The sequence below is a fragment of the Thermobia domestica genome, chromosome 7, assembly GCF_964235325.1.
Source record: "Thermobia domestica chromosome 7, izTheDome1.hap1.1, whole genome shotgun sequence".
Classification (NCBI taxonomy): domain Eukaryota; kingdom Metazoa; phylum Arthropoda; class Insecta; order Zygentoma; family Lepismatidae; genus Thermobia; species Thermobia domestica.
This window is the reverse complement of record NC_137460.1, coordinates 59,583,244-59,598,945: the sequence shown is the minus strand read 5'-3', so window position 1 is coordinate 59,598,945 and position 15,702 is coordinate 59,583,244. Positions and strand designations below refer to the sequence as shown.

Genomic DNA, 15,702 nt, shown 5'->3' with positions numbered 1-15,702 from the left:
TAATTACAATATTATAATATTGCCTATAGTAATAAACAGTTCATACATGATTTTACTGATTATTAAAAAAACACATACACACACATTATGTAACACATACTTTTGCTGGTGCAGTTGTTAGATGCAACCCATTTAGAAATTTGTTTTCATCCTTTCTCGCATAGTTTTCTTCTCATTGATCTGAATATCCTTCTTGTTGTCTCCACAGTTTAATTTTCTTTTTTCTTCCTCCAACACCTTTAGTTGTTGCTGAATCTTCCGTTTCTCCCTCCTCTTCTCGTCTCCAACATTTATTTCTCTTTTCTTTTCCAAATACACCTGATATTGTCTCATTCAACTTCTCACTGAATTTGTCATACCTCTTGTAATTATTAATCCTGATGGTCCACCTATTCTCATCACATAATCATATATGATCCGTTGAGCCACCAGAGATTCTTCTTGCAAGTTCTCAACAATGAGAATTTTATTTATTGTGAAACCACTTTCAAAAAATGCGTTTCCATGAAAGAAGATAAAACACAATTTCATAACTGACCATAAGTCAACGAAGCTCTTCCCATTTCCTAAGACTAAGTAAAAAACTCATCAAGTCCAATACCGTCTCTGTCATTGGCTGTGAACTTATTACAGTGTTCCTTAAATTCTTTAGTCTGAGCTTTCACTGTGAGCTGGAGATACTATTTCTTCGCGTTCTCAGCCACTTGTCGAAATATCCTTTGGCACCATGCAATTCTTCTAGAACAGCGTATACCCTTTTGAGCAAATATGCCAGGATGTAGTTAGATGTGTTTCTCGTAGAAAATTAGTTTCAACAACTATATCAGAGAGCTCTGACTCCCTCAATATCTTCATTGAGAACACTACATTTTGCATCCATTAACAGTAAAGAAATCAACCCTATTTCATAAATTCAGTAATTGAACAATGGACCTAAATTGATTTTCCCTGACTTTTCCTGACCAATCTGCCATTTCCCTGACTTCACCTGATACATTTTTACTTCCTGCCCTTTCCCTGACTTTCACTTATTTTCCAGAATGTGGACTCTGGTAAAGGTTTTGTATATACTACTGTTTCATAGAAAAAATGGTGCCATATATTTGCCGTTACGTGAGTACGTATTGATTATGTCTTCGCGTGGAGTTAAGAAAACACAGAAATTGCATTTTAATTACAATTCAAAGCAATTAATATTGCAATTGCATATTTCTTTAAATGTCATAGCATATGCTTGCAGTACTTACTGTATTTCATTTTCTAAGAGTAAAAACATTCATTTAATGGCATTTGTGGAATTAAAAGTATAAGTTGCTCATTAATTCCTAGTTTCAATATAACGTCTGCAAAACAAGCGACATTATTCATTACTATCCCTTCTATTTATTTGTTTTGCAAATTTATTAAATAATCTAATGACACAATTTTCCAGACAGAATTTTAAGATGTTCATGAGCAAGAACTCAAATCTCTTCTTACACTTTCGTTGTTTAAGAGTATAAAGGGTTAATACCTACCTGTATTGCTCTTATGAATTTACTTGATAAAATAGAAATACGATATGCGGTATTTTAAGTGAAAAAAGATAGTATTCTATTAGTTATACAACCTTTCATCAAACAGTGTTAGAAACACTCAGGAAATGTAACATTGATACACAATTGTTCCGATCATGCCTTGCCCCCCCACTTTTAACATCCAACCGCCGCCACTGCCCTCCAGAACATTGTTTCTGAAAGAAACACTGTGCGGCACTAGCAATAACGTTTAAACTCTCAAAGCATTGCCACAACATTTTACCCTTATAACATACGAAGGCAAAAGGCAGTGTGTACAATCCCCAGAGAGATATGACGAATCGTGATAAGTTTTGACTTCCCTCATAAAAATAAGGTACTCTTATATAACATTTGGTTAAATATTAATATTATGTTTCTCAATACAATTATGCAAAACTTCAGAGAAAAAAATGTGTGTAGATTACAGTAGATTTATAAAAATTAATTATTAATAGGTTATGAAAACATTGTTACAACTGATGAGCATATTATGCTTAATTGAAAGATGGGATCAGATAAGAAGCATAACAAATGTAAGGCAATCTTTTTCCATGGATACTCTTAAATTACAATTGTTTACTAAAGTACAGTCATATTCAAAACAACTTGAAAACCCAATAATTATTTTAGAATCACAACATTCTCGTAGGATTCCAGCAAACAAAAGAGAATATTCTGTGTTTCTTTGTATCGAAACGAAACATGGTATCTACAGATGAAGTAGAGATCATTTAATAAAAGAAAAAGAAATCTTTAAGGTTTCTAGTCATGATAGTACTATTTCACAAGTAATAAATTGCATTTATATCATTTTATATTTTAATTGATTGTAGGGAACATACCTGAAGCAATTGGTCCAGGTGGTCAGAACTTGTCACTTCAGCCTATGGTATGTAAGTGTTCATCTACAGATTCAAAATGTACAGAACATCCTAAGTGCAAATGTGAACTTCCTCCCGATTGTACATGCAGGAAAATTAGCGAAAAATCCAAGCATCACAACGAAAGAGGGGAAAATAAAATTATGCCTAATGCTGAAATTGATGAGAATGGTCAACAATTAGTCATGGGGCCTGTTCTCTGTACATGTGGGCCCGGAAAGCAAGAGCATGTTCCTGTTAATTGCGTACCGCACTTGGAGGTAACTACTACTACTACTACTACTACTACTACTACTACTACTACTACTACTACTACTACTACTACTACTACTACTACTACTACTTATTATTATTATTATTATTATTATTATTATTATTATTATTATTATTATTATTATTATTATTATTATAACTGTACTGGGTTCGATCCTGGACGTCCCTATTCGCACGAGTGCTATTGTAGTAAGAGTCCTGGATTCGATCCTAGTAAAGGTTACTTGTTTTATCGCACTTTTAGATTAATTTCAGTGTTGGTTCGAAAATACCAACAAGGCTAACTATATAGCCGCTGGACAATATGGCTCGGAACAGAGTTCGGGTCAGAACATTTGGGAAATCGGCGTCCAAATCCATTCTAATTGTCTCTCTAGTACCGATACAGTTCAATAATATGAACATTATTGTACTGTATAGGTATTGGTTTAACTATGCTGAAAAGGAAAAAAAATAAATGCTTTTATACCTTACAATATACATTTAGACTACTGTAATATGTGTGGTAGTATTACTGTGAAAGGATACGTAAAATTTAGATATTATAACTTTAATTAATGACACTTAAAATTCACTTATACTATTGCTATGCTTCAACCACAAATCCTATTACACATTGACACTTGAATTTAACCAATTTAAATATAATAAAACATTTTTTATATTTGGTCCAATAATTCACACTACGATCTCAGAAGTCGCGGGTGTCGCGGGCTGCCAGTTGGAATTCACTGCTTTATTTGTTACTGTTGTTTCACTTTCACTGGTCGCTCACGTCATTTCTGGATGGAGGAAAAAATTCCTTGGCGTTCCCTTGATAAGTACTTAACTTCAAAAGACTGAATTTCCATGGCTTTCCACTTGAAGTTAAGTTGATTTTTTTTTTTTTTTTTTTAAGATAGACTTACAATTAACTTTTGAAGGTGGTTCTGGGGGCTTCTGGCAGCACTGTTTAACGTTTTCGCTCATTTTAAAATTACATATTGTTCTACGATGTATTTACTGTAGCTATATATACAGTGAAACCTCTACTAACGGACACCTCTATAAAACGGACACCTCCCGTAACGGACATATTTTGTAATCCCCAAACATTGCAATGGGAAAAAACATATTGGCAAACCTCTCTAAAGCGGACACTCTCTAGTACGGACACGGACAGTCTTTTCTGTCTTTTATAGGTATTATTTACCTCCGTATTACGGACACTTTCTCTAGAAACAAGTTAAAAAAGCATAGTAAAAATTCATTTTTTCATATATGTATCACCAAGCTACCTCAACTGTCTGCTCAGCAACCCAGATGAAGCTTCTCTGTTTAGCAACACTCTCATGTCCTTTGCATGCATCCCACTCCCACCCAAGCTATTTTAGACACAAAAGTGATTGACAGTTGCCCAACGTTTGGGATGAGATGTTATTCTACTGTCCCTTTCGAATCTCTGACCAAGCAGAAGACAAGTTTGGTATCTTTTGCCCGCGGGTACGCATATTGTCCCAAAAAAGACACTTCTGGACTGCAATTAACCCACAAATTAAAGCGACATACTAAAAACGTAATAAGTAGTGATAAGTGTAAAGTGCAGAGAACTATAGCATCTTATTTCAATGTGCCTCGAACATAGAGTATTGGATGGCGGAGGATAATACAGGTATCGTAACATTTTGGTAATATTCGTAAATACACGATTCATACAAAAATATTTTTTTTCTAATTACATATTACCTTGATTACTAATTTACGTAAGAAAATATTGAAACCTCTTTAAGGCGGACTTTTTGATTCCCCAGGGCTGTCCGATTTAGAGAGGTTTCACTGTATATATATATATATATATATATATATATATATATATATATATATATATATATATATATATATATATATATATATATATATATATATATATATATATATATATATATATATATATATATTACGTACATAGTACACTTGCTATTTGTTGCACTGCCGACATATTGCACTAGCAATTAAAATATACTACAAACGCTACATGGTTAGTACGTTGTTTCCCGTGTTCGTTTTCAAGTCAGACTAATTCACTATTTCTACCAGTCTCCTTATGCTTCTACTCCAAAGGGAAAATCCCGGTTTTACTCCCAACACAACCAACTGATGCAATAGCTAAAATTAGCCATGAGCCTGCTTATCGGAATGCGCTGTGAGGAGATTTTCTTTCTTTTTCATCATATAAGGAATTTAGGGCGATTTTTATCGCCACTGTTAGCACACACACGAATACATATCTACCTACTATTGTAAAAAGAGAATTCTTAGAAATTTTCCATACGAGGTTTATTTAAGAATTAGCCTAACCGGCATAATCGTGGGACGTAAAAAAATAAAATTTTGCACTGATTTCTTATGACATTGCCAATAGTTTCATATTATTATTACCAAAAGCATGCAAAATGTCTTTCATAATCCCAATACTTAACGGGAGAGAACAGAATAACACTAATAATTATACACTTATTAAAATTTTTAACTCATTTAACAGAATGTTTAAAGCATGAATTCATGAATACGTGGTACTTCAAATGATATCAAAGATAGTTGAAGCTCAATACTCTTTGTTAAGCAAGAGTCAATCATCACAAATCTTGTTGAATTTACAGCATATATCAACTGTGATTTACAAACTAAAAGTGAAATGGATGCAATATAGATTTAAGATTGACATTGATTTAAGTAAAGCTTTCGACACACTAGATCACACATTGTTATTAACTAAACTATCTAATGTCGAGTTTTCTCCTAAATTTATCAGGTGGGTCAGCAGCTTCTTACATTAGCGTTAGACGTGTTTCAATGTGAAAGTAAATCATGTTCTATCAAAGAAAGCTTTCACAGAAAATGGTATTCCACAGGGATCAGGATTAAGCCCATTATTTTTTAAGTTCTTTTAAAATCATATAGTTTATAATTTAAATGACATAGAGATTCTTTTGTATGCTCATGGTATAAAAGTATTCAAAGAAATAAAATGTGATGATAGAAAAGTCTTAGAGAGGGCTGGATAAAATTGCATGTCCAACACATACGCGTAATGGTAATGCGTTCCATTAAAAAAAAAAAATGTGAAAACTTACCTATATACATAATAGAACAATTATTCGATCTAAATTATCAGGTCTAACACGCGTAAAATAAACAAAGAAATAATCAAAGGAGTACAGGAAAAATCTATTAGCTATTTGTGTCATAATCTCAAAGTATTTCATCTTTACTATGATTACAATAGGCTCTTTGGCCATTTTGAACTAGAATCTCTTGTAACAAGAAGACAATACGACAACGCAATCTTCACTGACAAATTAATTGGAAAGAAAATAAAGTCACCTTATTTTGAGCAAAACATTATTCCGAATTACAACTCGTGAGGTATATTCGGTAAACATCCGTATAGCACACGAACGGCTTGGCGTTCACACTTGGTTCATAGTATATGTTGTTCGGATGGGTAATGGACCACATTGCACGACATGGTTGCTATGGCGGCCATCTTGGAAGCTGCTATCTTGGATTAAACTTTGGAATTTTTAAAAATAGGTAGGGTGGCATGTGGGTATCATTTGACACGAGCTCGATCTCAGGGAAACAGTGGTGCAGTCCATTTTCATGTACCGTTATTGCTTCAGAATTATTTAGTCAGAAAGGGTGAAAATTTGGCATTGCAGCACGTGCTCTATGTGCTGTCCTTCTTGAGCATGACACATTTAAGGCTTCTACCAATCCGCATGGACTCGCAACAGCATGTCCGGGTCGACGGTTCCAAGATGGCTGCCATGTCGTTCAATATGGCCCATTACCCACCCGAACAACATATACCATGAACCAAGTGTGAACGCCAAGCTGTTCGTGTGCTACAGGGATGTTAACCGACTTATGTCTCACCCTGTATATCTATAACATATACAATAAAATAAAGCACTTATACAGGATTAAAATAAAAATATATACAGGATGACAAAAAATAACCCGTACTATTGTTTGTTACCACCTTTATTAAACCGAAAGAATTTAGCAAAACAACACGAAATATCAAGATCATGGGTATCTAGGAACAATATGTTTAGCCGGCTTCAAATTGGCCGCCCTTGGCAGCAGTACAGACGTCCAAACGTGCTTAGAAATGTTCGGCAATGGGCCGTCGGGCAACAATCGGTTCCACTCACGAGCAGCGATTGCTTCAGCGACTCCAAACTTTTGTGGCGTGTAGTGCATACCCTGGCCTCCAAAATTGATCATAGACCATGGGGTTGAGATCCAAAGACTAGGGCGGCTATTCCATAGACGAGATGAAGCCCAGAAAATGGGTTCTGCCCCAGTCTTGCGGCCGTTTCGCCCTGTAGGTCGGAGCAGAGTCCGTACATACAAAGTACATTCCGTATCACCAAAGTGCCGCTTGGCCCACGGAAGTACCACGGTCTCGAGAATGTCGCGGCAGTAAACGTCGTGGTTGATCTTCACCCCTTGATCCACGAACACCAGGGCGGTCTTGCAACTTGCGCAAATTCCGCCCCAGATCATGACGACTGCAGATTTTGGTGGTGTTTGACGTTGGCTAGGTGCCAAGAGCCTCTGTGGACCAGGTCCTGTCACGTTGGTGGTTGTGCGCCTACTCCACGGTGAACAGCTTCTCGTCGGTGAAGAGAATGCACTCCCATCACTGACATGCAGCCCGGTGCTTGAGAAGGTGGTATCGTTCGAGTCGCACACACTTGTTTTCGTCAGTGAGCAGCTGATCTTTTTGGAACTTGTACGCCTTGAGGTTGAGCCCCCTTTTAGCCATTTGCCGCACCGATTCGCGGTTTATCCAGATATCACAAGCGATTTTTCTCATGGAGACCCTCGGATTTCGTTGCCCTCGATTTTGATGATCTTGCGGTTCTTGGACGTGTTGGTTGTGCGCTTTCTTCCTCTTCCGGGACGGTCGCCTTCATGGCTGAGGTCCTGGAATTGTCGAACTGCATTTGAGACTGTCGCTTTTGGAACATCAGGCAAACGAATTTCACATTGACGTTTTCCTTGACAAAACAGTTCCAACATTGCCCTGCGTTTGGTTGACATTGTTATGCAAAAAAGAAATTCCTCGTTAGGAAGCCGAAAAAACATGTACAGGTACACAAGTATCCAACAAAGCAACACTTATTTGGCTACAGGACACTACATTCCTACAGGATTCGTGAAACTTTGTACTAGTTATTTCTTGTCGCCCTCTATGTACTATTTAGGTAGCTATGGCAGTATTAGAAACCAAAATATTATTATTTTTATTAAGGAAAAGTTTTTTCGTAATTTTATTAAATGGACCGATGTCCTTTAACAAACCTCGATTCAAATAGTAGTTTTAAAATACTTTTTATATGCATGAATAGCTAATTTTGTCTTTGAAATTTCACTTTTAGAGTGGAGCAGCTGATACAGGAATTGAAATTCCTGTGCATCTTGTGACTTCTCAAACTAAAATACGAAGAGGTATGTTTGCTTAGTTTACCAAGTAAATCTCTAAATCTACATGAATTAAAGTGCCCGAGTAGCTGCGTGATAAATCGCTTCCACTACGAAGTCAACTTCGTACCATATTTGTATTCAATATTCAAGAATTTTGTTATACACAACTACTCTGCAGGTAGTGACATCTATTGCAGGGTTTCTACCGACCTGGAAAAGTCATGAAATTTAGTTTACTCGTAAAAAAAAAGTCCCGGAAAAGTCAGGGAATTTAATGGAAAATCTGGAACAGTCAGAGAATTTTAGGCATGGATTTTTCTTCTCAGAACCCATCTCTCTTTTTGCCTTACCCAAAAGAAATTTTATTTGATATGGGATATTTTATTAAATAGTAAGTCATAGCAAGTAATGGCTTTCTATTATGGATTCAGCGTCCCAGGAACAGGTTCTATCTTTGATCTTGTTAACATATTGCAACTAGTTCTTATAGATACCAAAATTGAAGTTTGAATATTGATTTCACATAGTTAGGAAGTGTACAGTAGTTTCACACCGTGAAACGAAGCAAACTTGTTTTACGTTATATGTAGACCTGGAAATTTGTTAATCGTGACCCGGAAAACCTGAAAAAGTCAGGAAAAAGTCAGGGCGTGGGAACCCTGTATTAATGTCAGGCAGGCAAGTGCTACCCCACGTAGTGACATCTATTAACGTGGCTGTTTACTATTAGGATTAATGTGATGAACTGAGATGTTTACGTTTATTACATTATGCCCTCTGTCCTTTTACAAGCAACATTACACATTTCTTAAACAGGGTTGTATAACATTTCAGGATATTAGCGTTACTTCCAGCCTGAAATGTTTTTGTATTGTAAATAAGATACTGCAAGGAGTGAAAACATTCACTACAAAAAAGATTTTTCCCGAAAAAACAACAATTATTTTTTAACTGATTAAACGCAATTCTACAAGTTAACATCAAACTGGAGATACTTGTATGTTTCTCTGGTACTTTTCCGACACCGAGGCTATATGAGACAAGAATCTACTTTGCATTAGGTACAGAACTACATATGTTTGTAACAGATGGAAATTTTTAAAATTTTATTTTATTTTATTTTTACATAGAAAAAAGTGTATTTTTATTTTTTATTTTTTTAAAATTTATTTATTTACTTATTGGTGGAAGGGAAAGTAGTGTGTGTGTGTGTGTGTGTGATCAAAGTCCACTAATTGTCAATGCATGACCTCATCAGCTCTATTTTCCTCAGGATCTTATTCGTTTAATGTCATTGTTTTACTCATTGTATGCGTGCCAAAACATATGTATGGAGTATATGCATGCTGTAGAAATAGGATATATTGAAAATTAAATGGGTTAATAAAGTATGAAATAAAAGGATGATGGAAATAGCAGGCGCAAAAGAAATGTACTGAAGATTATTAAAAAAAAAAAAAAGAGAGAGAGAGAGAGAGAGAATAATTAGACACATTATAACACTAGAGGTATCACTCTATTAGCTAAGGCAGAAGAGAAACTACCCTGAGAAAGGATGCGATTGAAGTACGTATTACAATCCAGACAGTTACATCTGTTTGCAAAAATTCTTATGGTAGATCCAGGATTTTGAAAAAAAAAAAAAAACTCATGGTGTTACTGGATACAAAATCTTGCAAGTCCTTTGTAAGAATGACATCAGGATCAATTTGGGCATGTTTCAATGCTTCGTCATTGTCTTCATTTTTTAAAGCATACAATATTTTCCTTTTAGTTTCCTGAGGAACATCGTCATAAAAAAAAAAGCAAGCACAACGAGCTCTTCTGATAGATACCACAAATGTCGTAGAAACTTTTTCATTACACACTTTGAAATTTCCTCGTTCACACCTTCATATTCCTCTAAATTTCTCAAAAGTTGCAAGTCATTTCTTGGGGCAATACAAGTAGATGGTGCTTGAAGCCAGCTGTTAAAGTAAACTTTCACAATAAATGAGCAAATGTTACGAATTCCTGTTTTGTTCTTGTTTGGAAAGATCTCTAAATAAGTATATCTTTAGCGAGTAAATTGCCTTTGCCATCCATTGGGGTCGATGCACTCCCCCTGGAGCTCTGAAATTTATACCTCTTTCTGGAAGTTCTTCAAGGAATATGATTGTGAGCTCTAAAAGTTCTTTGTAATCTTCTCGTGGTTGAAACTCCTGAAGTTTATATATATATATCAGTGATATTTGATGCACTGTTGGTAACATTTTTATGAAATAAACCGTTAGATATGGCGGGTTTGAAATTACTGTGGTCAATTGAGTTCCACAAACCCCTAAATCGCTTAAACAGCAAGATGTTAGGCCCTGTTGATGCTCCAATTGACTTACTAACAACTTCTCCAAGCATTTTACTGGGTCGTCTGTTTTCATCATATAGATAGCATTAGCGTGGGCAATATCACAAAGATCTTCCAATCATCATCTTTCTTCTTCAAACTTTCTGAACGCTTGGCTTTGTTTTCTTTGTTCTTTTTCAGCTCTTTCCACTCCTTGAACAGATTTTCAATTTCAAACCACATTAAAAAAAAAAAAAAAATCTTGTAGGAATATTAGCCATTTCCCAAATCTGAATCATATCACTAGCAGCACAGTAAGCGGAGTCCCTTATTATTTAAGTCTTTTTGGTAATGAAAGAAAATACTAAGAACTTGTTTTTTAGATGGTAACATTGTATCATTCAGTGATGTATTATATTGTATTGTATTGTATTTATTTCGTCCTTTTTTCATACATTTAGCACTGCATTACAATGCATATGAAGTGAACACGTCACTTATATATAAATATAAAGGTGAATAATAGTGAAAATTACACACACTAGGTTAATAATTATGCGTTACATCTTAATCTTACTATACAGTACATTTTACATGACATCATTATTAAAAATAAAATTAGAGTAAACAATTATTACTTGCAGTGTATTTAGAAATCCTCAAACAAATATCTAACGCTAAAAGCAAGTAATGACACGATTTACTGTACATCATGTAACATTTTTATTCACTTAGCAATTCATGTGTTCCTCTACCGCGTAAAAGCAGTGTTGTAATAAATATTTCTGGAGTTCTTCTTTTAAATTTAGCAACAGAGTCCTGAGTCTTTATACCTTTGGGAAGTTTATTGTAAAGCATGATACCCACGTATTTACACCCTTTTTCATATAATACTGTTCTGTGTTCTACAATAGAAAAGTTTCGCTTGTTTCTTGTATCATGAACATGTTGCTGTTCTACTCGCGTAAGGACACCTTGTAGGTGTCTCTTTACAAATATCAATAGGTTTAAAATATACAAACAGGGTACTGGAAGTATACGAAGTTTTTTTAAATATTGGTTTGCAGTAATCGTTTGGTTTAGCAGTTGCCATCATTCTTATTATTCGTTTCTGTATTGTAAAAATTACTTTGGCCTTGTGTCTATTTTCCCAAAATATAATACCATATGTTAAATTCGACTGGAATACTCCAAAGTAAATTATTTTAAAAGTAGACTCTCTTAAAACATTTTTAAGTACTTTAATTTCGAAATACATTTGGTTTAATTCTTTACTAAGCTTAGTTATTTGCACATCCCAGGAGAGATTTTTATCTATCCAAATTCCTAAGAACTTAGTTGACTTTACATAGTCTATTTCGTTATTTTGAATCACAATGTTCACAGGCTGTGTATGTTTGTTGCGCATGTGATGAAAATTGCTTGCTTGTGTCTTTTGAATATTCAATTTAAGCTTATTTTCTTTAACCCAGTGAGATAGTTTACAAAGGATTTCGTTTGAACTACCTTCAACATCTGCATTGGTTTTACCTTTTACTATAATATTATCGTCATCTGCATAAAAGAATGCTTCTGCTGGAGCAATATTACTGGTAGATCGTTAAAACATATCAAAAATAATAGCGGCTCTAATACGGATCCTTGTGGCACTCCACATGATATTTCTTGTTTCTCTAATATACAGTATGTAGCTTGGTTTGTATCTCTGTTATTGTATGTAATTTCTACTACTTGCTGCCGATTTTTCAGATTGAAACCATTTGAACGCAATGCCTCTTATTCCATAATTTTGTAGCTTTGAGAGAAGATTTATATGTGACACTAATTCAAATGCTTTGAAAAGATCAAGGAAAACACCCATACATTTCTCCTTACTTTCTAAACTTTTATGTACAATTTCTATGAAGTTATATATTGTGGTTTCCGTTGATTTCCCTTTTAGGAAGCCATGTTGCTCGTGTGTTATTAGATCATGTTTAAGTAAAAAGGGTGCTAGCCGGTCACTCGTTGTGGTTTCTAATATTTTTGAGAAAGTTGAGAGAAGTGAAATAAGACTATAATTTTCAAGCACTGATTTGTCACCTTTTTAATATATTGGTTTTACTTTTGCAATTTTTAATATACTAGGGAATTCTCCACTTAAGAACGACATATTTATGAGGAAACACAGGGGGTTAGCAATATATGAAATGTTTTTCTTTATAATACTTGGTGGTATGCCATCTACGCCAGCTGACCATTTACTTTTCATTTTCTTCGCCACTTTTATTATTTCTGCATTAGTAGCTAGCTGTAGATACATTGTATTGTTTCAAATTTTTGAGAATATTTTCGAAGTGAACAATGCTGGATCATTACTGTACGTTTGTGATAAGTTGGTGTAATAGTTATTAAATAGGTCAGCTATTATACGAGGATCTTTTATTATATTGCCATTTTTAATAAGAACAGTGTCACTTACAGTTTATAAAATATATTACAGAGAGAGTGGTACTAAGTGAGACATTCACTGTTTACATTTTCCTTCTAGGCGATGCGACTTGAATGTGTGACACAAAACGTTAGCGTGTAACGGGACCTTGCGAAGACCTTTAATTTGATACATCATATCATGATGGAAGCTGTTCTTAAGTTCTAATGTCGCCTAGTGAAAATGTCTTAAAATATGCACTGGCCTGTGTGGTCCATGAGTGACTGCTGATTGATTGAGATGAAAATAGAGGGCAATGTACTGTCCTATTTTAGTAATTTCATTGATAATCAATGTCATTTTCATGTTTACCAGTGTGATTAATTTTAATAGAAATTTCATTTTTTTTAAACTCGATTATGTTGAAATTTCAGAACATGGTAGCGACCCTTAAACATTTTCTTTAAAAATCTGAACATTTTATGGAAGTCTTTTTCTAAATAGTAGATCAAAATAAGAGGGTGAACCAGGTAAATTTTAAAAGTTAGTTTTTAAGGACTTGCGTATGTAAGTAGATGTCTTCTTTACGTCATTATTTCAGAGAAGAGTCATTATTTCAAGTTCCTTAAAACATTTCTTTAAGAAAAGTTCCATTCCATTCCTGCTAGTATCCTTACCACTTTCTTCTGTAGCCTAAAGATGACAAGACTTTTAGGTGTATTTCCCCAGAACATCATTCCATATTTTATTATAGAATGGACATTTGAGTAATATATACACTTAGCGGTTTTTACATTAATCTTATCTCTTATACATCTAATTGCATAACACAGTTTGCTTAACTCACTTCTTACATGTTCTATATGTGATTCCCAGTTGAAATTATTAGCTATTTTAACTCCGAGAAAGGTAACAGTTTCTACATATTTAACTGTTTTATTATTTATTCTTATTATTGTATTGGCAAAATTACTTTTAACATTATGAAAATTTAAGGCACATGTTTTACTCGCATTAATAATTAGTTCAATTTTATTCATCTAACTTGAAAGTTCATTCATTGCCGTTCGGCAGTTTTAAGCTAATTCGCTTTCCTCTTTCCCACTAACTATTATATTTATATCGTCCGCATATAAAGTCACACATGAACTATTAATATTTTCAGAAATATCATTTATATAAGGAAGAAAGAAAAGTGGCCCTACAATTGATCCCTGTGGTACTCCAAGATCACCAATTTCTTCACTTGAGACACATTTTTAATTTTTATTATTAATTATTCCTGTACGATCGATAGTCTCGAAGTCAACACTGAAGTTTACATTTTATAATCATTCTCTTTTTTTATTGTTACAGCTGATGACGGAGATGACGATGATGTCATTGAAATAAAATTAATCATCACTCCGGAAATTACATACGTAAATGATGAGTGTAATGAAAACACGCCACAACATGTACAAAATGGAGTAGCAAACTGTTGCATAGATGTTTCCCCAAATAACAACAACGACTCCGCACAAGAAGCAGAAATAAAATTACTTATAAAACCAGATTTTACATGCAAATGTAAAAACAAACTAGCCCACACAACTACGGCTGCTACCTCAACAACTCACCTTAAAGCTAATGGCATTCGAAAGCCATGCAGGATAAAAGGTAGTCCTGAATGTAAAACTTATTGTGTGGGAGACGGGGGACCGTGTGTGGAAAAGGGAAAATCTGAGTCTAGGTCTAGGCATTTATCTATGGATAACCGAAACAGGGTCAGATCTTCACTACAGCATGAGAGACGTCCAATGTCACTTCGAAAGAGATCGATCCAGAAATCTAGTCTTACAATGGAACACTCTGATTCGTGTCTTTGTACTAGTAAATCACCAAACAAATCATCTTTCAAACAAAATAAAGTTGCAGAGAGCTTAGAATGTTGTCCGAACTGTGAAGCATTTATTGTGTCTAAATGTATTGAAGAAGCCGAACGTGCGAGAGTAGAAGCTTTGGAAAGAGCTCGTAAGAAGGAAGAAGAAAGAAAAGAAGCCGAAGAGAAGTCGAAAAAGAAGTCACAAAGGTGCAAACGTGATGCGGGAGGGAAAGGAAAGAAAATGACACCGAAGCTTCCGGGTAAAATTTATGACAGGGTAACGAAGGCAATGCGTATAGCGTCAATGGATTATGTCAAGCGAGGTGTAGGAACTTTGTTTAATAATGAGGATGAACTTATTCGACGACAAGGAGAGCTAGGAAAACCACGGAAATTCTCCTAAAATTAACGTCAAAATATTAATTAATATGTAATGTACACTTCTTTAATATTTGTTATAATAAATAAAATTATTATTACAAAGTACATATTATAATAATTTAAATTATTACAATTTAAATTAAGCATATGAAAAAAGTACAATAAAAATTACCGATCTGGTCACTTTTTAGCCAATTTTTAGTGATTTTTAGAAGTTGGAAAACACTGCTCAGCTCCTGTTCCGATTCCGATTCCTGTTCCAGTTCTGATTCTTATTCCGACTCTGGTTCCAATGCCAGTTCCGGTTCCTATTGAACACAAAGCAGATAATAGGCTACGAACATCTATTGAGTATAGCAGAAATAACAGAGTATAGACTACGAACATGTATTTTAACTTCTATTAAACATAGCAGAAATTCGTAGCCTTTTACGGCCCTGGTAACACTGTATTTTGTTGTTCTGGTTCGAATTACACACACACAACTTCTATTGAGCACAGCAGAAATTTGTAGCCTTTTACGACCCTGGTAA

The 15,702-nt window shown here is 34.6% G+C and overlaps 1 protein-coding gene across 1 annotated transcript in view; it reads left to right on the top strand.

Annotated features, from left to right (window-relative positions):
- Nucleotides 1–15,274, top strand: part of LOC145690146 (uncharacterized) — a 34,615-nt gene extending 19,341 nt beyond the window's left edge. The window contains exons 4-6 of the mRNA XM_081764753.1: nt 2,393–2,700; nt 8,146–8,215; nt 14,281–15,274. Coding sequence (XP_081620879.1) covers nt 2,393–2,700; nt 8,146–8,215; nt 14,281–15,191 — 1,289 coding nt within the window. The 3' untranslated portion in view covers nt 15,192–15,274. The remainder of the gene's footprint in view (nt 1–2,392; nt 2,701–8,145; nt 8,216–14,280) is intronic.
- Nucleotides 15,275–15,702: the final 428 nt, after the last annotated feature.